General features: G+C 43.0%; 2 protein-coding genes and 1 non-coding gene across 7 annotated transcripts in view; all 3 read right to left on the reverse strand.

Moving 5' to 3' along the window:
- Positions 1-454, reverse strand: part of POLR3E (RNA polymerase III subunit E) — a 36,911-nt gene extending 36,457 nt beyond the window's left edge. For both annotated transcript variants that reach the window (XM_048866072.2, XM_048866071.2), the window contains exon 1: positions 307-454. The gene's annotated coding sequence lies outside the window, so the exon portion shown is untranslated. The remainder of the gene's footprint in view (positions 1-306) is intronic.
- Positions 455-551: 97 nt separating this feature from the next.
- On the reverse strand, positions 552-633 carry TRNAL-AAG (transfer RNA leucine (anticodon AAG)). Its single transcript has one exon. It is a non-coding gene; the product is annotated as a tRNA-Leu (tRNA).
- A 10,813-nt stretch (positions 634-11,446) lies between these two features.
- The window catches only part of EEF2K (eukaryotic elongation factor 2 kinase), a 45,737-nt gene continuing 29,642 nt past the window's right edge, over positions 11,447-27,541 (reverse strand). For 3 of the 4 annotated variants that reach the window (XM_048866832.2, XM_048866830.2, XM_048866829.2), the window contains 9 exons: positions 26,917-27,112; positions 26,525-26,592; positions 25,794-25,871; positions 24,879-24,941; positions 23,385-23,519; positions 21,702-21,890; positions 21,098-21,222; positions 17,100-17,278; positions 11,447-15,074 (listed from right to left, as the gene is read on the reverse strand). In XM_048866832.2, the coding sequence (XP_048722789.1) occupies positions 14,965-15,074; positions 17,100-17,278; positions 21,098-21,222; positions 21,702-21,890; positions 23,385-23,519; positions 24,879-24,941; positions 25,794-25,871; positions 26,525-26,592; positions 26,917-27,112 (1,143 nt within the window). In that variant the 3' untranslated portion in view covers positions 11,447-14,964. The remainder of the gene's footprint in view (positions 15,075-17,099; positions 17,279-21,097; positions 21,223-21,701; positions 21,891-23,384; positions 23,520-24,878; positions 24,942-25,793; positions 25,872-26,524; positions 26,593-26,916; positions 27,113-27,541) is intronic. The other variant, XM_048866833.2, reaches the window with a different exon arrangement.

Here is a 27,541-nt window from a genome sequence, read left to right on the forward strand (position 1 = left end):
ACAATGTGGATTTGTTCAGTCACCCTCGAATCAGACAAACTCCTCCCGCGGGGCGGCTTCGCAGCACACACCCAGCCCCTGGCCCTAGCCCTGACCAGCTATTCCCAGAGTCCACTCCCCAGGCGCTTTTTACATGCAATGAGTTCAGACTCCTCGGAGAGTTTTTAGCTCGCTCACAGGAACTGCAGCAGGCAGAGCGCACCCCAGCCCAGGCCTTGCTGAGGAACGCGCCCCACAACAGCTGCAACGCCCTGTGCTGCCCTAGGGCGTGGGGCAGGGATAATAGGCCACACATGCTCCCCCTACCTCGTGGCGCGGACTCCAGGGGCAGTGGGGGCCACCGATACCCCCCTTCGGCGTGTTGCAATGTGTGTGCAGGTCCCGGGGGCTCTCATGCAGCAGCCATGTTGATGTAACCCAGCAGCGGACACGTGGGGAGACTAGTTCCTCCTCTTACCCACAATGCTTCCCAAGCGGGGTCCAGGTTCTCATCTTAGCACCAGGCGGCGCTGTGCGATCCCTGTAAAACACTGAGGGGGGCAAAAGCGTTGTGGCAGCGGTGGGATTCGAACCCACGCCCCCGAAGAGACTGGAGCCTTAATCCAGCGCCTTAGACCGCTCGGCCACGCTACCTACATAAGAAATAGTGGCTTGTATCCTTTATTCTTCTCAGCTCTTCTTTTTTCCTCTTGCTTTTCGTCGTTAACTGGTGTATGCTCAGTCATGGAGAGGTCTTTTACACAGAGATGAAGGGCTGAGCTCTTACTTCCATTATAGATCCTTTTTCAAAAGAGTCTTTTTCAGAGGGTAAGCTACTTTGCAACTCAGATACATGGTTAAGATCAAAGCAACGACCATGGTAGTAAAAAATAATATTAATTAGCAATAGGTACTAACAGTTAAATATAGCTAATCAGTATTTTTGCATTTACATTGCATTAATTAGTGGAATTATTCCACAGCCTCAAGCAGATGGAAGTTCTGAAGGGATGTCCCAATGCTCACTAATAATGTGGACATTCCACTGTTCCAATGTGGCACCTAGGTGAGGCAATGGAACATCACAATGCAGTGTCAAGCCTTCCCAAAACAATATCCCAGTACAGCATTGTAATATGATGTCACGATACATATCAGATAATTGCAATACAGTGGAACAATGCAGCTATAAGCTTCTGTGCCACAATGCACCAACCCACTGCTTTGCAACATTGCAATGCAAACATCAAACCTTTGCAACCTCACAATGTGAAGAGGTTCATTGCCCCACTAAAGAAGGCCTGCAATATGGCTGAAGAAGCCTAAATTGCAGGCCTCTCTTGCCCAGGATGTTAAATCTGTACAAATAAAAAATAGTTTGGTGGTTTTTTTCCTTTCCTGACCATCTCTTGCTAAAAAAATCAAAGCCTGGTTCATCTGAACAGCTGACCCTCTAGGCATTTAGAGTTTGATTTTTCTTCTCACTGCTGTGCAGCAAAACAGCAGTAAGTTCACCTACGTTCATAGGATTACAGCAATGTGACCCTAATGCAGGGAAACAGAAAGAAGAGGGGCGAGGTGGGGACTGGTACTTTGAGTTGGTGTCTGCTGAGGTTTCTCTGTGTCCCCATTAGTGCGCAGAGGATCTGGAGATATTTGATGTCGTTTCGGTGGCAATGGGGTGGGAGGGAAAATCTGTCTGGCTAAAGGGAGGCTGGAAAGAAGTCTGCATGGACCAAGACCACTAAATTGTAATCCACCATGATTTAAGTCTTTAATTTGGACAGTTCATTTAAGTGAAATTTTGACAATGCAACTGCCAGAGCTCTCCCACTGCATGGCCCACCTGACAGAGTCTTAAGTTCCTTTTAATGTCCTGAAATATGCCACTTCCTAGAACCAGGGTTGCCAACTTTCTAACTGCACAAAACCCAACACCCTAGCCCTGCCCCTTCCTCAAGGCCCCTCCCCCTGCCTCGCCCCTTCCTTGAGGCCCTGCCCCCACTCAATACATTCCCCCTCACTGGGCGGCTTGGTCTCCCCCACCCTCACTCACTTTCACTGGGCTGGGACAGGAGGTTGGGGTGTGGGAGGTGGTGAGGGCTCTAAATGGGGGTGCGGGGTCTGCGATGGGGCCAGAAATTAGGGGTTCAGAGTGTGGGAGGGAGCTCCAGGCTGGGGCAAGGAGTCGGGGTGTGGAAGGGGTGAAGGCTCCGGATGGGGGTACAGGCTCTGGGGTGGGGCTGGGGTTGAGGGGTTTTGATTCAGGAGGGGGCTCCAGGCTGGGTGGTGGGGCCGAGGGATTCAGAATGTGAGAGGGGGCTGCAGGTTGAGGCGGGGGGTTGGGGTGTGGTAGGTGTGAGGGCTCTGGCTGGGGGTGCAGGCTCTGGGGTGGGGCTAGGGATGAGGGGTTTGGAGTGCAGGAGGGGGCTTCAGGTTTGGGAGGACTCGGGGTTGGGGCACAGGCTTATCTCAGGCGTAGGGTGACCAGATGAAATGGACAAAATATTGGGACACATGGGGGATGCAAAAAAAAAAAACGCCGGAGTGGCCAAAGCCACAATATCAGTCAGGACGCGAGACAAAGAACTAAAAATTGGGACAGTCCCGATTTTATCGGGACGTCTGGTCACCCTACTCAGGCGGCTCCCAGTCAACAGCGCAGCAGGGGTAAGGCAGGCTGCCTGCCTGTCCTGGCTCCATGCTGCACCCCGCCACATAGGAGCCGGACCTGCTGGCCGCTTCTGGAGCGCAGTGTGGTGCTCCAGGACAGGTAGGGACTAACCTGCCTTAGCCCCACAGCACTGCCAACCAGGCTTTTAACTGCCCAGTCAGCGGTGCTGACTGGAGCCACCAGGGTCCCTTTTTGACCGGGCGTTCTGGTTGAAAACCGGACACCAAGTCACCCTACCTAGAGCCCACCTGCTTCTCTCTCCATTTGATCTCCTGTGCAACTGCCTCAGTGCCTGCCTATTCGTTTCTTTAAGTAGCCTGTTGCTTGTTTTGGGCTTTCCGGGGCGGAGGGAGGGGGCTTCTGCTTTTGCAAGCCTATATTGGCTTGTTTGTGTACGTAATTGTTCATTCGTTTAAATTAAATAGCCTGTTGCTTTTCTTTAAGTAGGTTTGTCATTGAAGTATGTGGCTTGTTTTTGGCTTGGTGATTGGCAGTAGGCGGTGCCTCCAAAATGGGATTGGCTTGTTTTGGGCTTGCTGTGAAAAGACAGTGCAGCTTTTTTTTATCTTGTAGACCTGGGAGCCTTGCGCAGTGCCGTCCCACAATTTGTCCAGTATGCCCAGTCTCTCCACTGCCACAGATCTCTTTCTCCCTGCCCTACACACTGGCCTACCTCCCGGCTTGGGGGGCCTTCTTTCTTCTTCAGGAGGTGCACCCAGTTGGAAATGACCCTGCTCTGGGCTGCTGAGGCTTTTGCCAGCCTAGCTAGACACCTGACCTGACTGAAAATATTCAGGAATAACATAATAACGGCCATACTGGGTCAGACCAAAGGTCCATCTAGCCCAACATTTTGTCTTCCAACAGTGGCCACTGCCAGGTGCTTCAGAGGGAATGAACAGTACAGGTAATCATTAAGTGATCCATCCCCTATCGCCCATTTCCAGCTTCTGGCAAACAGAGGCTAGGGACACCATCCCTGCCCATCCTGGCTAATAGCCACTGATGGACCTATTCTCCATGAATTTATCTAGTTCTTTTTTGAACCCTGTTATAGTCTTGGCCTTCACAACATCCTCTGACAAAGAAGGGTTAACCAAGATGAACACAGGTATATTGTGTTATACTTGTTTTCAAAACTGCAACAGTCTCAATACACTCTGTTTAATTCCTGAATACTCTTTAGAATCCTTTATCCCAGGTGCTGATGCCTCTTTCACTTACACTGACTTCAGTGGGGTTACTCTTCATATCCGTGTGAGAGGAGAATCAGGACTGCAGGCTTTAACTGGTAAGACAGAGTAATTCACCAGGTCCCTCATCTGCTTAACAAACTGGCAGAAGCGTACATATGGAGACAGACTGGACTACTAACCTTTCTGTGGTAAAGGACCTGTATGAAGCATGCATTTATATTTCTCAAAGATGTCTGGAAGAGTCCAGACCAACAGACAAAAGTGCAGATCAGATTTGTTCTCCCGGTAGGAAGAACCATCAACATGTACAATTTGTTCAGGATCATTATATGAAAAAGTTACTTATCTATTATTTTATACCTATTGTGCCATTCATCAGCAACTCAGCTTCATTTCACATCACAATGAAGGCTGGGCTTTTAGCGCTAGGGGCAGTTTTTGCTCAAGGACTCTAAGAGCAAAATGGGACCACTGGCATATTGACTTAAGCTGTGCTCTCATCATCTTTCCCAAACTAAAAAGGATTGGGCTGTACCATTGCCAGGAAGTGGCACTGAGGATTCAGTAAATGGCACTCTTCACGCTGAATCAACACTGACCCAGTGTTCCAGCATGGTATTGGGAGCATACTGTCCTTCAGAAGAGATGTATAACTGAGACCCTGACTGAGTTGTTATTAAAGATCGATGGATTTCTTGTACAAGTAGAGTTGTTAGCCCTACTCCCCTGCCAAATGAGTAATTACATTCTGCCTCCCTGCATTCCTAGGTGTTTGGACTAGGGGAAGGAGCAGGCAGGCCTGTGGTGCGTAATAAGATTACAGTTTGTTTGCCTCTTCTTTCCTTAAGCAATCTCTTAAAGTGTTACAGATCAAGAATAGTTTTAATAGAACACATAGCCCTGCATGGATTATTCAGTCCGGTGGAATGGAGGCTATGCTGTCTTTTTGCTGTCCGAAAATCAGTGCAGGAAGAGATACTACACAGTATCTGATCTGTAATCCTGAATTGCTTTTAGGATTACAACAAGCTCAGGATGAAATTTCCTCAGGTTTTGAGTGTAGTGGTACTTTACAATAGGTACCTAAGGCAAACCTATTGCTCAAAGAGGGATATAAAGCCCCACATTCTCTCAGACAAGGGTTATGTGATCAAAGTTTCTCCTTCCTTGCACAGACACAGCAGAGCTCTTTACCTACCATGAATCTTCTTCAAATGTGACTGCAAAAATAGAGTACTGGATGTGAAGTGTGGGTTACACTGGTAGAATTATGCTGAAGAAACTTGCATAGTAAATCTATGTCTGGGTCAAGCCATGTCTATTAGTTCCTTGGGTTGTTCACCACCAAATTCACTTGTAAAGATCATGCCCCTAGTTTATCTTTTTCCATACTATGCTCCCATCTGCCACCACCAGTGTACAAATTAGCCCCTGAATGGTAAATCAGTGAAAGTTACATTACTTTACCACTCACACCCATTGGCCAACTTAGTCCACCCTTTATGGTATGCCACCATTGAATTTAGAACAAAGACTTCCATGGAAGATGCAATCTTCACCAAATCTGAATTTTTAAAAGCCAAGGAAATTTCATCCTCTTGATACACACTTCAGTGCCTGCAGGAAACCTGTCACAAACAAATACAGATGCTGAGATCTGACACAGGTTTCTCCGCCCAGCTGCTGTCACAATGTGAGACCCATCAAAACACAAAGAGCCATCACCAGTTGGCTTGTACTGGATCATTTTTTGTTGAAGTTCCAGCTGAAATAGCAATGACAAAAACTCTGGATCCCAGGGGGCAAAGTTTAAAAGCCCAGGAGGGGTTGCAATTCCCTTCTTGGTCCGAGCCTCTGAATTTCTTTACAGGGAGACAATCCTTAGATTATTAGAATTCAGACCATGTAAAAGAAACCATCTTTTCACTATAAAACATTTTATTTCCCACGAAACAACGTGAGAGCCCTGTAACATTTCACAGTACATGTTAGCAGGGACCTCCTGGAGAGGGTGCTTGAATTACAAGGTAATACTGCCTGCTTCATGTGATGCTGAGTTAATTAAAATAAAATATATGGCATGCAGTTACTTGTTTTATTATGCAAAGTCAAAGAAGGCAAGTCAGGCCTGATCAAAGACATGTTCATTGATAGTAAAGCTTTTCCTGATTCTGCTCCTACTGACTTAAGTAAGGATGGCAAGATCAGGCAATAAATCTTATTATCATTCTGGGCTGAATTTACACAGAGATATTTCAAACTGTGAAGCAGGTTGGATATCAGTAGGTGAATGTGGGCTGTATGATGGGGAAGCCCTCCCTCACTCCACCACCTGAGAGAGGGAAAAGGGGAATCTGTCGTCTCCTTGACTAAAGAATGCAAGAGAGCTTAGGCTGGGAAATTTAGACCTGGCCTACACTACAAAGTTATGTCGACATAAGCTGCCTTGCATAGACCTAGATGTGCATCTATTTATGCTTAGATTTGTCTCCCACCCCGATGTAAGTGCCCTGTTGCAGCGACACAGTAACACCACCTCAGCGAGTGGCCCTGAGACATGATCAATGTACCATGTTGCCTATATCAACTCTAGCAGTCCTCCAGCAACTGTCCCGCAATGCCCACTGCCGACTGCTCTGGTCACAGTTGTGAACTCCGCTGCCCATGGCTCACATAAACCGGAAAGCACCACCCTCGCTCCCCCCACACTTTTAAAGCCCAGCAAATGTTTGAAATGCCTTTTCCTGATTGTCCAGCTTGGCGAACTCACCTAGAAGCTCTCTATTGTTGTGTGCTACTGACCGCTTACCAGGCTGGCTGCATGCTTCAGATGTGCTCCAGCTTGGAGTAGACAGGAGATATTGCAGAGAACAGCAGCAGTGACACGTGAAAGTGAGGAACTGCAGCAGCCATACCAAAAGGCCAGAGAGGCCAACAGTCACTCTGGTATCAAGCTGCAGACCCACTGCTTTTACAAAGATCTGCATGGCATACTTGTCAGACTCCACCACCACCCTGAACGCCACCATGAATACCTCTGAGGAGCCTGAGTCGCAGGCCCTGGCATGAACAGCGAGGATGAGGAAGAGAAGGAAGAGGGGGGCCATGCATGAGGGTCCAGCTATGCCACGAGCCAGGACCTGTTTGAGACTCCACCAAACTCCAGTCAATCCTGGCAGTTGAGCACGGGTGAGCCCGACACAGGGGAAGGAATCTCTCTGGTAAGTGTATAAATGTATTTCACATTACTATGAAGTACTGATGGCATCCCATCTGAACAGGACATAGCTATTGACTTTTCATTAATTTACTCATACTAGAAGAGGTAGTGGTACAACAAAGAGGTAGAGTTGCTATTTGCTGGGTGAGCTATGTGGAGCAGTTTGTTTATGTGCACAGCGATGTCCCTTGAATCCTTCTGTGAGATCTTGATGGAACTTTCATGGAAGTATACTGCAGTCTTCTCCTGAAGGTTTCTAGGGATGACAGCCTTATTTCTTCCTTCCTGGTAGGACCCTTCCCATACCAGTCGGTGATAACTTTGGCAGGCACCATTGCAGTAAACAGGCTAGCAGCACATGGGCCCGGGCGGCTTCAGGACACCAGCAGCAGCTGGGCTGTCTGGGCTTTTGTCACCCTCAGGAGTGAGATATCAGCTAAAATCACCACTGCCTGTGGAAAACGGTGCCAGTAATCAGTGTCTTTACCTGGTATTCATCGTTTCATGCACCTGAGCAATTCTCTCCTCATTGCCCTCACCCCGGTGTGTCATACTTATCATGGCTGGTTTTGTGAGTGGCACCATGCACAAGCACTCCGAAGCAGAAGTATCAATAAGCATGTCTTGTTTGATAAAACTTTAGGGGAGCAAGGGAAGGGCGTTCTGAAACTTAAGTTTTACTTTCCGTTGTGACTATACCGACAACGGTACCTCTGTGTGTTTTATCTGTAGCTGCTGCTGTTGCGTCCTTCAGGGGTTCCCCCTCCACACCTATGGAACACGACTCAGAGAAGGCAGAGAAAGAAGAGGACTTGGAATGACATTTTCATGAAATCATGCAACCCAGTGCTGCATTGGTGCATGAGCAGAGGGCTTGGAAGGTGAATATTGCAGACTTTATGAAGAAGGACAGAGCAGACAGAAGAAAGGCACAGGAAGGGGTACCAGGACATAATGGGACTTCTTTGGCAGCAAACACTGATGCTGTAGACTCCAGGATCATGACTGGCATTTCAACACGCCAATTGTAATCTGCTGTTTGGGAAATCACTGCTTGTAGCTTTCTGAACCGTTCGTATTCTTAAAGATGCAACCTTCAGTCATCTGCCCTGACCAGCCAACACTGATATCAGTGAACTGTCCCTGGGGATCCACCAATGCTTGCATAACCATAGAAAAGTAGGCCTTTCTGTTAACGTACTCTCTGGCAGGGTGGTCTGGTGCCAAAGAAGGGATAAGCATGCCATCTACTGCTCCACCAGTTCGGGAACCCCATTGCTGCAGATCCAGCCACTATGTCCCGTACTATCCACTATGTCCCAGTTACCCTTGCACAACCCATTTCTGCCCCACCACACATTGCCAAATTGTCCCAAAAGACAGTGTACTGGAGGGTGGTAGGTTGCACACTGGGATACCTACCCATTGCACACAGGTGAGTACGCGCAGCACTGACGCAAGAAGCCAAGTACCCATGTGCACAAGCAATGTACTAACTGCAGCGGCTTTGTGCTGACCTAACTTGCGTCAGCAAAAGTTTGTAGCGTAGACGTGGCCCTAGTCTGTTGCAGCGTGGCCACTTTTAAATTCTTCTTTGACACATTAGAGCAGTGGCTCTCAACCTGCGGCCCATGTGACATCCTCAGGGCCATAGAGGTAGTATTGGAAGTGGCCCACATAACACATTGTGGGGCCACATATGTGGCCCACAGCGATAAATAGGTTGAGAACCACTGTATTGGAGGATAGTCAGTGCTTCCAACCGTATTCACATGAACCATTCATGGCAAATAGGCTCAGCAGAGCAGAGACTCCACCTCTGGGGTTAAACATGTTCAGGAGTGATTGTTCCCCCCTTGAAAGAGGGTATGATGGGGGGAGATATGTGGTATTAGATATTTTTTAGCTAAATACAGAAGCTTGCTTGGAAAATTCAAATGTTATAATCAAGCTAAAAGAAAAGGAGTACTTGTGGCACCTTAGAGACTAACCAATTTATTTGAGCATGAGCTTTCGTGAGCTACAGCTCACTTCATCAGATGGAAACTGCAGCAGACTTTATATACACACAGAGAATATGAAACAATACCTCCTCCCACCCCACTGTCCTGCTGGTAATAGCTTATCTAAAGTGATCAACAGGTGGGCCATTTCCAGCACAAATCCAGGTTTTCTCACCCTCCACCCCCCCCCCCCCCCCACAAATTCACTCTCCTGCTGGTGCTAGCCCATCCAAAGTGACAACTCTTTACATAATCAAGTCGGGCTCTTTACATAATCAAGTCGGGCTATGCTGGAAATGGCCCACCTGTTGATCACTTTAGATAAGCTATTACCAGCAGGACAGTGGGGTGGGAGGAGGTATTGTTTCATATTCTCTGTGTGTATATAAAGTCTGCTGCAGTTTCCACGGTATGCATCTGATGAAGTGAGCTGTAGCTCACGAAAGCTCATGCTCAAATAAATTGGTTAGTCTCTAAGGTGCCACAAGTACTCCTTTTCTTTTTGCGAATACAGACTAACACGGCTGTTCCTCTGAAACCTATAATCAAGCTGTCTTCTTTGTTAGACTGCTTTACTCTTCCATGATTAGTTAAAGCAGAGATGGTCTGAGCAAACTCATATTGAGATTACATTGAGGCTAAAGTCCAGGTCAGGATTTGACCAGGCAGAACTCTTATGAGCTAATCTCATGAGATTTGGGCCCCAAACGGTGGATATCTCATGAGGTCAGCTTTTTCTGAGAGATACCCACCAACCTGGACTGAAGAGCCGACCTTCTTGCCACATATGAACTGAAACTAGAAAACAGGGCAGATCTACCTCACAGCCAAAAGCCCAGGTTCCGACTCTCATCCAGGGATTCTAACCTGACCCATCTTCCTGAAATCCAGAGGGATTCAAACGTGAGATTCTGATTTTGGCCCATCTCCAAACACTGGTGTCAATCAGGAGTAACTCTATGGAGAGCAGTGGAGTTACATCAGAGTAAACACATCAGAATCAGACCCAAGGGAGTTATTCAGTCCATGTAATTAAGAGATTGGCAGTATTTCCATTTATATTGCTTAACTGGACTTTTGTGTGCCATCACTGTGATATGAATAAACGTCTCTGAATGAAAATATCTATATTTTTCTTGTTGCACTTGCCTACTGCTCATTAAAAAGATCTGATACCAGCTTCAACTAAAGAATAGATATCTAATGCTGAATTCTACCATTCTTAATCCAGCAAAAGTCCTGCTGACAGTGAATTTGCTTGATTAAGGAACACAGATATAGGCTCCTATGCTACAAAGTCCCATTATTTTAACTACTTCCACCATGGGACAGAGTTGTACTGCTTTAACTCTACTGATATATTTCAGAGTGGTAGCCGTGTTAGTCTGTATCAGCAAAAAGAACGAGGAGCACTTGTGGCGCCTTAGAGACTAGCAAATTTATTTGAGCATAAGCTTTCGTGGGATAAAACCCACTTCATCGTCTGTATGCAGTGGAGAATACAGTAGGAAGAGATTATATATATATACACACACACACACACAGAGAACATGAAAAAATGGGTGTTGCCATACCCACTATAGCGAGAGTGATCAGTTAAGGTGAGCTATTATCAGCAGTGTGTATATTTATCTTCCTACTGTATTTTCCACTGCATGCATCCAATGAAGTAGGTTTTAGCCCACGAAAGCTTATGCTCAAATAAATTTGTTAGTCTCTAAGGTGCCACAAGTACTCCTTTTTCTACTGATATTGTTCCCCTAGCGTGGATGCAGTTATAATGGTATAAAAGTGCTTATATAGGTATAGCTTATTACTGAAGGAGAAGGGGGATAAGTTATATTGGTAGAAGGCACCTTTATACCTGGATAACTGCATCCACACTAGGGGTTGTATCAGTGTAACTATATCAGTAAAAAAATTACTTCTCTATCCAAAATAGTTATACAGGTACAAAATGTGTGTGTAGACCAGGCCTAAGATCCTCCATTCTTCATTCAGACAAAACCCCCATTGCCTTCAAAACTGCAAAGGTTGGATTACTGCATAAGGATACCTTAGTGGGCATTTTGCCCAAGTTGGGCCTTCAGTATTGGGTCTTAAGTCTCTTACTAGTTTTTCTACATCACATGCAGATATAATTGCATGTAAATGTGACTGCACACGATACATTTATCCCTTTTGCGAAAACATTCATTTTCTTGATATACACAGTGTGGTTTTTTCCCTACTCATTTATTACTGACTGTCAAAAGTAGTTGGGATCAGGGATAGATAATAAAAATAATGTAGAGAATATTTCAGAGCTTGCAATAGTAAATCATAATTGAGGCAAATCAAAAACAAAAAAAATGCAATGATGTGACACAGAATGTGACAAAAAGAAAACTTTATTTGGTAAAGCAAAGCAAAACCAATAAAACGGAATGACATGAATAAGTGATGCAAACAAGCAATTTCTGCATTTCCTACATGCAAAAAAAAAAAGGGGGGGGGGGCCAATTCTGCTGTCCTGGCTCAGGCAAAATTCCCACTGAAGTCAATGGAATTTATTGCCTAATTCAGTTCTGCAGGTCTGGGCCCCATATTTATTTTTTTTCACATTTTTAAAAAATATATTTTATTTGTTCATTGTGAATAGATTAAAAATACAGTATGCAGCAAGATCATTCCAGAAAGTTTGCAATAAAAAACATACTTTTCTCTTTAAAGGAATTGCATAAAATAAGTTGTGCATATTTCTGTAAACATAAGTTTAACTAAAAAAATTGACTGTCATGTCTGTTGTACACCGAAATATCTGTAAGATACCATATTTGTGCCAAGAAGTAAACTAAATCACTAACAAAATGTAAGATTTTGAAGACAAAGTATTAACAATGACAATATTTTGCCTGTTGAGTTGTATAACTTGATATGCCTCAAATCTATGAAGAAGTTTCTGTAATTATACCAATAACACAATTCAGTGAATTAATCTGCATGCCAAAAGGTGTTAATAATTACCCTCTTTGAGCCCTGTGTTTATATTTTGAATTTTAACACTCAAATCTCCTCCCCTTTCTATAGAGGGCAAGTGTTTGTAAGCTACATCAACTCTTCTTTGCAAAGGAAAACCACAATGATTAGCTTTTATATCTTTACAATAAAAACATATATTATTTATTTATATAGTGCCTACAGTGGGCGAGCCACTTGTAGACTGTATGCACATTTTTTCCAATTTTTTCCCGTAGATATACGTAAATGCCTGTCACTATTCCACTGTTTGCAAGATTGAATGATGCAGTTGTCTCTCAGAACTGACATTTTCTTGCAACTGTGTTTCCCAACAGGAGGGAATGAAGTCACTAAGGAAGCGTTGCTCGTGAGCATGCTCACCCCTATCTATGGGTATTACCCATTCTGTGCACTCGCACAGAACTGCACCTGTTCCATTTCAAATGGAGCTCTGTGCATGCTACAGAGAAAGAGGTAGGATTTGCCCCTTAACAATCTCTGCAATTAGATGATGAAAAGATGCCAAAATCTTATACCTAAACTGCAGTTTCCCATTATGAACATCCCAACTATCTGACTTTAAGTAACAATTGGTAATTCTGAGTGTATACTTCCAAGATGGCCCCAGGGAAGACCCACTGTACACACAGAAGCGAAAGGCGCAACACTTTACTGACCCAATCCATCAAATCATTTAACCATGTGCTTTACTGTAAGCATGACAGAAGTCCCATTGAAATCAATGGGCTTCAATGAATCATGTGCTTAAAGTTAAACATATGCTTAAAATGCTTTGCTGGAGCAATAGTAAATATTCAACACTCTCTTCCCTTAATAATGACACTGTCATCCTAACCCTTCTGTGTGTCAATATGCACTCTCAGAAGACGGTAAAAAGATCCACCTTACAGCTGCATGTCCCATGATGACAGTAATCAGTCAATCACCTCAAAATCAGAACTAAATAAATAAGACCAATAAATAGATCCAGTTGCTGTACAGATGGCACCGGACTCTTGACATAAAACTATGAGCTTAGTCTAAGATTCTCTCTTAAATAGTATCTAATGAGGTGGGGGTTTTTTTTTGCAACCAGCACAAATACATTTTTAACAAATAGGTATATAAGGCCTTTTTAATATGTTCTCATTGACTCGTAAAAAACAGAGATCCTTTAGGATATCTTAGCGTGAACATCAGAGGGGGCCAAAACTCAGGTGTGCAACTACAGACTGTGAATCACTAGTACAACAGAAGATGAACTTTGTACCTTTATGGCTATTATTTAGAAAATCAGTACGCTCAAATTTTATTGAGCTGCTGAATAGATTATTAAGCAAACAGCTTAAATCTTTTGTACAGTAATTACAGTCTGAGTGCTTTTTATATAACTTACGCACAAGATTATTTAGAATAGAGGGGTAGTAAATGTACATGCATTTTTGGTCAGTTTCTCTAACCTCTTTAAATGTCCCTATTTAGAAATGGTTGGGAAGGGTATTTCTTAATGTTAAGTGCACTGCGAATGGAGATTTCACTGTAAGAACTAAATGATACCAAGAAATCAGTAGACTACAGACTTTTTTATGGTACCTTTTGGGAAGCACATCATAGGTCCAGTAGGGTGATATGCAACTTAGACTATTGTATTAGGACAATAAGATACAATACAAAATGTTGCAAAAAAAATCTCCATTTACTATTGTGCCTGGTCTACACAACGAAATCAGCTTGACCCAGCTACATCAGTCAGGAGTGTGAAAAATCCACACCCCTGACTGATGTAGTTATGACCTAACCCATCGGCATAGGTAGTGTCTACAATGAAGCATTATAGCAGCAGCTGTGCCACTGTAGCATTTCAAGTGTAGACTAACCCTCGGTGAAATCTTGGCCCCATAAAAGTCAATGGCATTTTGCCACAGATTTCAACAGACCCAGAATTTTACCCTAACACTTTTAAAGTACAGGCCTACTACATAAAAATGGCACTCCTATATTCAATGGATCTGCTCTCCCTGTGTGTATTCAGAGTTATGACTGAAATAAGTTTTTACCTCTTTTCAGAGGCCACACAGATATGGGAGAGGGAGCTGGAATGCCTCATCAAGAGAATTGTTAGCTAAGTTCTGATTGCGGAATTTGCATTGTTGGTGATGAGCGACCTGAAGAGAAACCATTTTGACTTTCAAGACCCAGCTTGATTTTCAGGGTGAGTACTTAGAAAAAGCATTTTTTCATTTGCAAACTGAGAAGACGGCATCTGGAATCAGTAAAGGAAGAAAATAAACATGGTGCCCCCAATGATACCATTTTTACAGAGAACTGCATTGTAAAGAGTATTATTAGCATAATTCCATTCCCGATTGCTCCGGTTCTTGGGTTTATTTCACAAGGGGAATTAAAAAAGGGAATTTCTGCATGTATGTTTACATGGAAAATGAAGAAGTGCCTGAAATAAACCAAATACTGATGTAAAAGTGCTTTGAACTTAGAAATGTGTGTTTTTTGTGGGGAGTGGAAGAGGAGTAGAAGTAGTAAGAAATAAACACACTGATACTCTGCTATGTAAAACAAAAAAGTGTGCAATGCAAGCTGACATCAGCTTCATTTTTCTGAAATTAATCAGGGTCCTCACATCTAACAGTTAAAGGTTATAAAAGATCAAGTTCGTAGATACTGCAGCTTTGAAGTATAGATAAAAGTACATTATAGCACCCCCAAAATACAACCTACATTTGTATACTTTTCCCCTCAGAATAAAGTTAGAAAATTAAAATATGAAAAACATAAATCAGTAGCAACACTTAAAAATACTTTTTTTTTTTTTTTGGCAAAGTAACAGTCTATAAAAAATTATTTTTATATACAAGAGCTGCCTCATTTGAAGTTTCATTCCTCCATCATTGCCCAAGCTTCTTCAGCTTTCTGGTAGTACTGATTTGCCAATCTGCCCTTCATGGCTTGTATTGCTGCTTCTGCTGCTTCTGTATACAACTCTCCTAGGAAAAGCAGTTTGAGAGTCATGTCAGTAGGCCAAAGAAAAAAAGTTTCTTCCTCTCTACAAACAGTACAGGTGCCGGAAGTTAAAGAAGGAAAAAAAGAAAAGAAATGGAGGTCAAGTTACAGGGCCAGACCTCAGCTGGTATAAATCCAGGTAGCTTCATTGACATCAACAGAGTTATACTGATTTACACCAGTTAAGAATCCGGCACACAGTGTTAAAATTCAGAGACAGGGCTAACTACTGATATGGCAACAGAGTGACATTTTCCGATGTCCTTACAAGGATCATAAATGCAACAGGCCAGTAACCAGCTAAAAAAAGTCTTATGAATTTTATTTGCAAACATCAAGATTACACAGAACCAATTAGCATGTCATGCACTGAGAGTCAAATGTCTGCTCCTGCGAGGTGCTGAGCACCCTAAACTCCCACTGAAGTCAAGGAAGCGGAGGGTGCTCAGTAATGCCAAGAGGGATTTGCCACACTGGACCGAACCAGCTCTGATCTTCCACTGTCTAAAGTATCAGCAAAATATCACTTGACAGTTTTGCCTCACATTAGCTGGAGCCATTACAGTTTCACCTATAATCCTACAGCAGTGTTCTTCACTGCAAGGCCCACGAGCCAGTGGTGACTCCCATGGACCCTAAATCCGGCTCCCTGTCAATCGCGCTTTCCGGTGGCAGAGGGCCTGCAGCTAAGGCAGGGGGTGTGGGCTCTGGGAGGTGGCTCAGGGCTGGGGCTTAGTGTGCATGAGGGGGTATTGGGGGCTGGCTCTGGGAGGGGGCTCAGGGCTAGGGGAGGAGCTTGGGGTGCAGGAGAGGGTGTGGGGGGCTGGCTCCAGGAGGCTGCAGGTTGGGTGGTGGAAGAGCTATTCAGAACCTGCCCATTGAAGGGACGGCACTTACTTTGGGCGGCCCCAGCCTCCCGCTGCTTCTGGAAGGGACTAACGCGCCCCTGCAGCCCCTGGGGGCATGTGGCTCTGCGCGCTGCCCCTCTCTGCAGGCACCGCCCACGCAATTCCCATTGGCCACAGTTTCCAGCCAATGGGAGCTGCGGGGGCAGTGCTTGCAGGCAGGAGCAGCGTGTGGAGACCTCTGCTCCCCGTCCCGTATCCTCCCGGGGCGTGCTGGCTAACACACAGCTGTTTTATAAGTTGAAAGTAAGCCAGCTCCCAAGTGGTTTTGGGGAGCTGGTAGGAGGAAAAAGTTGCTGGCTCCAGAAACCAAATCAGGATTCTTTCCAGCAGAGAGTCCTGACTGAATCTGCCTACCCGTTCCTGGCACACTCTCTCTGCCAATGGCTTCCACTTCTTCTGTGCCCAATCTCCCACTACTACAGAGAAGGGGACACAAATGAGATAGAGAGGGACCAGTTTAGAGCACAGAATAACTACATGCAGGGAGAAAGGCTGTCGGGCTGGCGGTGTGAAGCTGCTGGCCTGCTTGGGTGAGGCCTGGAGCGGACAGTTGGCCCACTCCACAGGGATCCACCCGTGTTCAACAGGGCAAGGTTAGGGATCATTCAGGTGAGAGGGGGAAGTGGGATTCCTTCTGGGTGAGGATGCAGATGAGGAGAGGGACTTGATGCCCAACTCAGGACTCAGAAGACCCTGAAACTTGAGAGAGCAGGGTTCAATTCCTGCTCCACCACAGACTTCCTGTGTGTGCCTCAGCTCCCCATCTATACAATGGGGATAATAGCATTGCCCTACCTCACAGTGGTCTGGGGAGGATAAATACATTCAATACAGTGAGTGCCTCAGATACTTTTGTAGGTGGGGAGGGGGCACATAAAAACCTAAGATGGATAAAGAGCTTAGAGCCCTCAGGATGAGTATTGCATTCTAAGGCCTAGCACAGCAAATCCATGTCCCCTAAACCCACCCTTCAAAGACCTTTGCAATGGCATGTTAAACATCACCCAACGTGTACCTAGACTCATTCAAATATTAAGGAAAACGGACATACACGGCACTGCCACAGCACACCAACAGGAATGGACCAAGTCAACATCCTACCTGATCTTTGTGGATCCTTGGCCAGGTGGAACCCTCCTGTCATTAGCATCTCAGCTTCCCTTGCCAGGAGCAGATACCGAGGCTCATCCTGAGTTCCATCGTATTCACCCCCTTCGTCATAATCGGTCATGTTCAGTGCAGCATTGTACCAGTGCAGGGCTCCCTTCCAGTCTTGGATTCTGATTTTTAAAATAATTTTTAAAACAGGTTACCCTAAGAAATGAAGAAGTTTTACTTTGGAGCTATAGAGCTCAATCCTGCAAAGTGCAGAGCACACTGACCCAATCCAGCAAAGCACTTAACCTTGTGCTTACATTTAAGCAGGTGATTAGTCCCACTGAATATGCATTACAGGATCCAGCCCCCTAATGATGAATGGGGCTAAATTCACTTTACATCCATTTGGGATTCACAGGGATGAAATGATGGATTGCAATGGCTCAACAAGTTCATATTGTTTTTGGAGGCTGCATTCTTGTACTCTAGAATCTCAGTTTTCTTTTAAAAAAATAAGCAAGTCTCTAGCCTATATGCTTGTAAAGATAACATTAAAACTGCAAATCAAGTAAAAACTGATGTCTGTCTGAGCCTTAAGAAATAGCTGTGGTGTGAATTGCCCCATTCATTTCAATATGATGTTAATTCTTAAGCCTAATGATAATTTAATATCAGTTTTGTTAAGTGTTTCATTGCTGATCAAAACATATAAGAAATAAAAGGGATGATTATTATTATTAAAAGGGATGGTCATATTATGAAGAACTGTGCAATCGACTGAGTGGCATCTTGTTTTGGCATCTCAAGTGGGCAGAGTTTGGTTTGAGGTTGGATCTTGGGAGAGTATCACAAATACACACACATGATCTCCCTGGATTCTGAGCTGAATGGCTATATTAATATGTCCCATTCAAGGTTGGCATTACTAATAAGACAAAAGGAAGAAGGGTGTAATCCTTTATCCATCACCTGGTATGTTTGGTACTTAGGAAAATTAATCTAATGTTGTAATTTTTTAAAAATTATGTCATTTTAAAATATACAAAATTAGTGAACAAGATGTTATGTAGTTCTTGGCAAACCACACCTTGTATTTTTGAGTCACAGCCATCCTGTTGTAATTTTGACTGTATCAGCCTTTTCCATTATAAACTCTGAATTTCAGAGGCTTGCTTAATAGCTTAGCTATAAAAGTTGTAATTAAACTGCTCCAAAATGAGACCAGCCATTTCAAAGTTATAATTAGAGCAGTGGTTCTCAACCAGGGGTACGTGTACTGCTTGGGGTACGCAGAGGTCTTCCAGGGCGTACATCAACTCATCTAGACAGTTTCCTAGTTTTACAACAGGCTATGTAAAAAGCACTAGCGAAGTCAGTACAAACTAAAATTTCATACAGATAATGACTAATTTATACTGCTCTATACAGCTCACTGAAATGTAAGTACAATATTTATATTCCAATTGATTTATTTTATAATTATATGGTAAAAAAGAGAAAGTAAGCAATTTTTCAGTAACAGTGTGCTGTGACACTTTTGTATTTTTATGTCTGATTTTGTAAAGAAGCAGTTTTAAGTGAGGTGAAATTTGTGGTACGCAAAACAAATCAGACTCCTGAAAGGGATACAGTAATCTGGAAAGGTTGAGAACCACTGAAGTAGAGTGCTTGCCACATGAAAAGAGATTTGCCAGTTTAAGACATTTTTCATACATCTTAAAACTTCAAATCATCCTTGATTTAAAATAACACCATCAACTTAAAAATCACATTCTTCTCTGACATTTTTTGCTATCATTATTAAAAGTAACTAGAATGACTGACTGAAAGTGATTAGAAAAATGATTATTCTTCTATCTTTTTCAATGTATTTACTTTGTACATTTTAGAGCACATTGTTTACAGGAAGCTTCAGTACTTCCCCTGTGTCAGTCTGTCTGTTTCCCCTATTGTTTGGGTCTTTCACAATGCAACAGGGAAAGAACAATAATGTTTTTTAAAATAGGAAAATGTAATGGTAAAACCTCACCTGAAGTGACTTTTAACTTAATTTTTAAGTGACTACATTTCACACTGACAGTTTCTTATACTCATTTTTTCACTGACCCTTACTTTTTGAGGACCTGGCCCTACTCCCATTAAAACCAATGGCAATTTTACCATTGACCTCAGAGAGGAAAGCCTCAGGCCTTACCATAAGTAAGGCGGAAAGTCATCATAGAATCATAGAATATCAGGGTTGGAAGGGACCTCAGGAGGTCATCTAGTCCAACCCCCTGCTCAAAAGCAGGACCCATCCCCAATTAAATCATCCCAGCCAGGGCTTTGTCAAGCCTGACCTTAAAAACTTCTAAGGAAGGAGATTCCACCACCTCCCTAGGCAACGCATTCCAGTGTTTCACCACCCTCCTAGTGAAAAAGTTTTTCCTAATATCCAACCTAAACCTCCCCCACTGCAACTTGAGACCATTACTCCTTGTCCTGTCCTCTTCCACCACTGAGAATAGTCTAGAACCATCCTCTCTGGAACTACCTCTCAGGTAGTTGAAAGCAGCTATCAAATCCCCCCTCATTCTTCTCTTCCGCAGACTAAACAGACTAAAGTCGCTATAGTGCAGCGAGCTTGTGCAAGCCCCACATAAGCCTTAGTGGAAAATCCTGCCTGCTCCTTTGTGGCGAGGAGTGCCCCATAAAGCAGCAGAAGTGGTGTGGTTCCAATGTGCAGGGACAATTAGACTGTGTCAAGGTTCCTCCCCCACTCTGAACTCTAGGGTACAGATGTGGCGACCTGCATGAAAACCTCCTAAGCTTACTTTTACCAGCTTAGGTTAAAATTTCCCCAAGGTACAAATTAATTTTATCCTTTGTCCTTGGAATATCCACTGCCACCACCAAACTAACTGGGTTTACTGGGAAACGTAGTTTGGACATGTCTTTCCCCCCAAAATCCTCCCAACCCTTGCACCCCACTTCCTGGGGAAGGTTTGGTAAAAATCCTCACCAATTTGCATAGGTGACCACAGACCCAAACCCTTGGATCTGAGAACAATGAAAAAGCATTCAGTTTTCTTACAAGAAGACTTTTAATAGAAATAGAAGTAAATAGAAGTAAAGGAATCACCCCTGTAAAATCAGGATGGTAGATACCTTACAGGGTAATTAGGTTCAAAACATAGAGAATCCCTCTAGGCAAAACCTTAAGTTACAAAAAAGACACACAGACAGAAATAGTCATTCTATTCAGCACAATTCTTTTCTCAGCCATTTAAAGAAATCATAATCTAACACATACCTAGCTAGATTACTTACTAAAGTTTTAAGACTCCATTCCTGGTCTATCCCCGGCAAAAGCAGCATATAGACAGACACACAGACCCTTTGTTTCTCTCCCTCCCAGCTTTTGAAAGTATCTTGTCTCCTCATTAGTCATTTTGGTCAGGTGCCAGCGAGGTTACCTTTAGCTTCTTAACCCTTTACAGGTGAGAGGATTTTTCCTCTGGCCAGGAGGGATTTTAAAGGGGTTTACCCTTCCCTTTATATTTATGACAGACTGCTATGTGGATTCATGAGCCATTGCCCCTGGAGAGTGAGGGTATGCATCCCAGGGTTACTGCAGCTACACTGAAGTCTGGGGGCAGCAATCTCTTAGCCTTATTCACATATACATCAGTGTGTCTTGAATATCAGGGCCAAATTCAAATATGCACACACAGCTCCCATTCACATCAATGAGACATGCAACCCAAGTATCCAAGAGCAGGATCTGTCTCTCAATCTGTGTAACTCTTCCCTTCTGTGGTGATATAATATTATAGTCCAAATTCTGCTCTCACGTACACCAGTGTAAATTTGAAGTATCTCCATAAAATTCAGTAAATAATAATAAATAATAAAAAGCACGCATGTAAGTGAGAGCCCTGCAATTAAAAAAAATCTTTTGCATGGGCAATCAAACATTCTAACCTACAAGTTATTCATTCTCTCTCTCACACACACAGTACCTGTTTGAACCAAGATTTACACCTGTGTCATATGCTCTTGCTACCAGAATCATGGAAGGCCGGTCTCCAGCTTCTGCTGCTCTCAGTAAATAATCAAATCCTTTTACTCGGCTTTCCTCTGTGTTCTTTGAAAGCAAAAGCAGAAACAAATACTAAAATGGATACATCTAAAATGCCATCATTCCTTCCCTTAGTTGTAGGTACAACCCCCACAACCCCAAATGAAGTCAACAGGAGTTGCAGGTCTTCAGCACTTTTTGAAAAATCAGGTCCAAGGCCTCCAAGTTGGGCACCAAAAAGTGAAGGACCCAAAATCAGAGGCCAGTTTTGAAAACATAGGCCTCAATAACTTATCTAGAGCCATGAAATTAATCTGTGGCAAAGACAGGAATAGAAGCTGGTTATATTGTTCCTAGTTCTAGGTCTTAATCACAAGACCACCCTTCTTCCCTCCAAATGCATGCCTGGGATTGTTGGATATCTCAATGACTATACTATTAGTATTATCACTGGGCAGGATGATTTGCTGCTCCTATTCTAGACAGGACACAAACAATCCTAGGATGCTTTACTTTGTATTTTGGTATTTTCAGTATTTCTATACCTCTGAAGTGACCTCTGAAAGAATGTGATGTGGCAGCTGGGAATATATGAGTCCTAACCCAACGATGGCTTCCAGTTCTCCACAATCAGCAGCATGCACCAGGTGAAAAAGAGCGGATTCCTGATCCCACTCCTCATCCTTCGCACAGAAACGTCCAGCTTCGTGGTAGCGAACCATGGCCAGATGGACCTACAACATAGCATGAGTGACATTTTATTTAGAAAATTTAAACAGTCATACCAACTGTGGCTCTAATGCAGTGGTTTTCAAACTTTTTTTTCTGGTGACCCAGTTGAAGAAAATTGTTGATGTCTCGATGCAACGGAGCTAGGGATGAGGGGTTTGGGAGGCGCTCAGAGCTGAGACAGAGGGGTGGGGTGCGGGGGTGAGGGCTGAGACAGGAATGAGGGGTTCAGGCTGTGGGAGGAGGGTCTGGGCTGGGGCAGGGGTTGGGGTGCAGGAGGGGGTCAGGACTCTGGGCTGGGGCCAGATATGAGGGGTTTGGGGTGCAGGAGGGGGTTCCAGGTTTGGGGGGAGGCTCAGGGATGGGGTCCAAGAGTGGGTCATGGCTCTGGGCTGGGGGTGCAGTCTCTCGGCTGGGGATGAGGTGTTTGGGGTGCAGGAAGGGGCTCTGAGGGGGCTCAGGGCTGGGTCTTAAAATTAACCATGTGCTTAACTGCTTTGCAGACAAGTATCTGGGGGAGGAGGGGGAAGGAGGTGAAGAAAGCAAGTGATTGTACAGGAGAGTGAATTTAGTGCTTGTGAAGGGAGCCAGTTCGATAATCCCGAGGACAAATAGCTCTGTTTTGTCTATAAAACAGACATAGGCTGGCCAGCAGCAACTGTAAACCCCACTTACACAGTGTCTTCCTCTAGTGGCTAGACCACATAGTAGTTTATGAGTCTCTACTGCCTGAGCTCAAAGATCCAGGTCTGCAAGGCGGCAGTTGTCACAGAAGCTTCCACCACTTTGCCTCACCAATGTGCCTTTAACTGTGACCTGGTGGGACTATAACAGAGCACTGGGCCTTGGGGTACATGTGCATGTCCCAGTGCACTTATTACGGCCCTTGGGCCCTTTAAAACAGGGAGCTTTGCTTGCAGGGCACATGACTAGGAGAAAGCACTGTCCTACAGGAAATCAAATATAGGGCTTTTTGCCATGTATGTAGGGGCAGCAAACAGGAGAGGCCCTAGCACACAGAATCTCTAGTTTGGAACACTATAGTAGCTAACAAAGGTCTGTCTGGGGAGGGGAGTGCAGAGGAGAGGGAGATGTGTCATCCCCCTCCCCATCTGCAGAAAGTGGGAAAGGTCTCTTACCAAGATTGAAACCCTGGCTCCACCAAAATCAAGGGCAAAACTCCCATTGACTTATATGGGGAAAGGATTCCACTCCAAGTATTTTCTATTATTTTGAGCTGTTTAAAATCTTCTCTTCAGTAATAAACTCCATTTGAGGAAAGGGACATGGAACTGATCTCAAGCATTGGGGATTTTTGTAGACTGCCCCCACCCCATCTGCCCAATGGCTTATGGACTGACCCTCCTGAATATATCAACATTGCTCTTTGCCTGTCTGCACAGTTGCCAGCTCATTGAGGGGGCGTTTGTTACTATATAAACAATAATAAAATATACTTCTCAAGTTGAAAAGAACAGAATTAAAAGAACCATTAACACCTTCCCAAGGATGGATTTCCCAATTTTCTTTTCAAGTTCCAGTGCATTGAGTCTCTGAACTTCCACTGCAACACAGGATGGTCTATGGACGTGGACTCTGGAAGAATTGTAGAGATTCCACTGCTCCACACTGACCTAATAAAACCCACAAATTTGTATTATAACTTGTATTTTAAATAAAATGGTGTCAAGTCATTTAACTATGTTACCCCTCAGAAACTGAAGTGTCTGTTAAAGCTATTGTTTTGCTAGCAAATCTTTTAATTTAGGGTACGGATTTAAAAAGGCATGTTAATAGTTACCCAAAAATATAATCACTTCTCTCACAAAAATCTCAAAGCAGCTCTCTCTTTCTAAGCACACTAAGGCAGTAAACAAAATTACCTTCACATTTTGCAGCCTTAAAATCACAGCAGCTAAAACAAGGCACCACAGCTAGGCCCAAGCCAGCAAAGCCTATGCTTAATTTCAAGCATGTGAATTGTCCTGTTACAGTCAATGGGGCTACTCATGCTTAAAGGTAAGCATGTGCTTAAGTGCTTTGCTGGACTGGGGATTTAAATAATAGCATTTTAGATATGGCTCATGCTTAGCAGTATTGGGGAAAATTGAAAACATCTCAATCAAAATGCTATGGAGCCTGGGCAAACAAACGTGTGTTGGTGTTTGCTGGATTGGTCCAATTCAAACTGTAACTCAATAGCTGTAATGCTTCTTAATAAACTGCATTTTTCACAACCATGGGTGGATGGGAATCACTAGCACAATACAACACCATGCAAAATTATCCCTATTAAAGAAAATCTCATAATACATGTTTTATGTAGAATTTCAGTCCATTAAAGTTGCTTGAATTTCCTCCAAAAAAACACACTGCAAACACTCTGAAATTCTAATTAGAACCTTTAAAGTAATTTTTGATTGCTGTCAAAAATCTCTTTTCCTTTTTCTGCTCGGTATAGGACCTTGGTTTTATTTCCATAACCACAGAATACCTTTAATAAATGGATTATTCTAAAAGTTACATTTTTAGAAAGTGTGAAAACAGATACTTTTTTTAATCTCAGAGAAAATGCATAGCACCGACAGCTATTTCAACATTCTTCAGGAATTGTAGGCTTTACAAAAAAGATCATCCAACCATGTTTAGGGCACATTGCAACAAATATAGCACAAAAAGGAAATCAAATCTTGTTATGTAAAGGAAACAAAAACATAATAATTGTGTAAGTGAGAAATTCAAGCAGAATCATTAGTTTACTCAAGGGATTGTTTTTAGTGGTCACAGAGGGTTTATTTACAACCATGTTTTTCTCTCATTGAAAAATTTAGAAAAGGGAAACAACATAGGTGAAAATTATTAATATAAAATTTTATTAATCAATTAAAAGGAAAGAAAATTAACTTTTGATGTAGTCATGTGAAGTTCGGTGACAGATAAAAATTAGGCCAGAATGGTAAACTATTGTCTGCAGAGATTTCTGCTCTATTTACCCTTGCAGAACTTCCCAAACTGTCTTCATCAGATTCACGTCTTCGGTTGCAGTTTGAATGGCCCTATGTTAATGTAAAGATTTGTATCATTTAATTTATGCCTGGTGTGTTCCGTCCATTGCTAAGGAACAATTTTTTTTTACCAGCAAAATCAACAGTGACTATGATGAAAAGAACTTATTTTGTTTTCCCCCAATTACGTTGCAATCTACGAAAGAAACCTGTTGAATTGATAAAACTTACAGTTCCAAAACTTTAATCCTATAAACTGAATTATTCCATTAGACAGACAAAAATGTTATCTTTGTCTCCTCAAAGATGACATTTTTGTTGCAAAAGATCTGACAACGTTTTAAGCACAGTCATATTTGCTCTGCTCTGCACCAATCAAAAAGGTATTTAAAAAATTTAAGACAGGAAACATTTCTTTAAAAGTTTATGATTTATCAGAGTAACCAACAGCCCCACAGAAATTCTGTACAAGTATGTTAACAGTTGACTGCAACATTAACCTGTGTAATGCCTCAGGTTATATAACATGCAGCAGACCTGGAAAGCAGGTGGTCTTTGAAAGTGAGCCATACTCATAGATCTTCATTCTAACAGGTAACCTGTCCCAGTGCATGACTGTAAAGCACAATACAGAGCACCTCAAGAAACAACATGCAATCACACGGACTATTTTTAAGGCGATACTGGAAATACTCTTTCCCTGCAAGCAACTGCAATAACACATTCGAGTTGAACAATCTATTTTAAAACATATGGGAACGTCTTTCCAATTGTTGTCCATTCACTCACTGCACAGGTCAGATCAACAGGATGAAAAGGAAATGCAAACTCTTTTACTAAACTGCGTTCAGTTGGGGTGGGGACCCCATGGGGCCTTGTTAAATCCAAAGTAAAGATCCTTACCCTTTCTCGATGATCCATATCTTCCAGGTCACTTCTCTTTTCACTGGGGCACCCACTGTCTCCACCATTTTCAGAGTCCTACAGACCACCAAAATAAAGGCACAGCATCGGAGTATCAGTACATTCTCTTGTAAGGGTCTCATCCTGTAGACCCTCACTCAAGCAAAACTTCCACTAACTTCAACGAAGGCCAAGAGGGAGGTTGACTTTGTTTTTGTGTGTTTTGTTTTTGTGTGTCCTCTCTTGGATACTTTGCGTCCAGTTAAGGAGGAATAGCAGTCTCAGTTGTGAAGGCCCTGCCTAGACTATGGAAATATCCTAAAAAGCCTATAGTTGTTCCTTCAAGTGAGTTTTTCTAACTGGCATTCACAGAGACAAAATCCATGAGGATTTTATCTGCCTTTCACACCACAGAAGCCTGCACAAGCCCCTGAAAGATGACATTGGTTCAAGGAAATGGACAGACACCTTTACTTTGCATTAAAATGTGTTGGACATAAATGAACTTCTAGAGGAACAGAGAGAATAAATGTTCATATTTTTGATTAGAATATGAAATGTCCTCCCTTGATTATGGACAGCTGGTGCATACAGCTTATGTGGCTTTCTACAGCACTGAGGACAGGCACATAGCTTTTATTGTTTTTACTGAATGATGCCCACAGGCAGTCCTTTAAAGAATCATTTACTGAAGCAAATGCAAACTTATCCTTTTTCAGAAAACCACTTACCCTTTGGTTATCAAGACGGTCATGGTCTTTGTGAACCAAGTTATCCACTTCATTGAACACAGGCCAGTCTAAGAAGAATAAATTTTTGTTTGTTATTCTGGAAACAGATGATGATGTGGCAGGAAGGAGCTCTGGGTAATGTAATCTTACTTCTATTAAAGGGTTTTCACGAAAACTCCTCATTAAGATGAAATATAGACATATTTTGGGTCTGAGCAGAATTATGTTACTGAGCAGAAATATTTTAGACATGGCAATGGTGGAAGAGGAGATTTTAGCATAAATAAAACGTGACACTCAATAAAATTAAAATCAGTTTTTGTTAAAACACCCAGGAGCCCCAGACTAACTTTCATAAAGTTGTATACAGAGAAGGCAGATGGCTCACTCACGAAGCATGTCCATCTTATGTGGTGTTGCTGAGGAGGGAGAAGAGGGTAAGGAGTCAAATGCCACATCACTCATGCTCTCATCTCCAGAATTTTCAGACAGGCGGAAAAGCAGAGGAGGCCGACTACCAGAGATTGTTCTCACCCGGCTACTGCCACATTTTTCCTCTGTGCCACGTACAATTGTCTGAGCAGATTCCTTGGTAAAGGAACATGAAAATCCTATCACTCATGCCTTCCTTCACTATATTCTGAGTATGGTGTATATAAGAACATACACAAATATTTAGTAATGGGCTTATACATATAAATATATGTATATATGTGCATGCATATATGTATGTACAAATGAAAAACAAACACACAACGGATGAAATCCTAGCCCCACTGAAGTCAATGGGAGTTCTGCTATTGATTTCAGTGGGGCCAGAATTTCACCCCAAAACTACAGTCCATATTCTGCAGTCCTTAACCAAATAAAACCCCTGTAGAAAACAATTGGAGTTTTGTTCAATTAAAGAATGAGCAATTTGAATCTTTGTTCCCATAATTATCTGTTGTCACCATGATCTTCTGAAACTATTAATGGTTTGGGTGCTTTAAAATCTATTTTATGAACATGCTATAG

Source organism: Caretta caretta, chromosome 10 (assembly GCF_965140235.1).
Source record: "Caretta caretta isolate rCarCar2 chromosome 10, rCarCar1.hap1, whole genome shotgun sequence".
In the NCBI taxonomy this organism is placed as follows: domain Eukaryota; kingdom Metazoa; phylum Chordata; order Testudines; family Cheloniidae; genus Caretta; species Caretta caretta.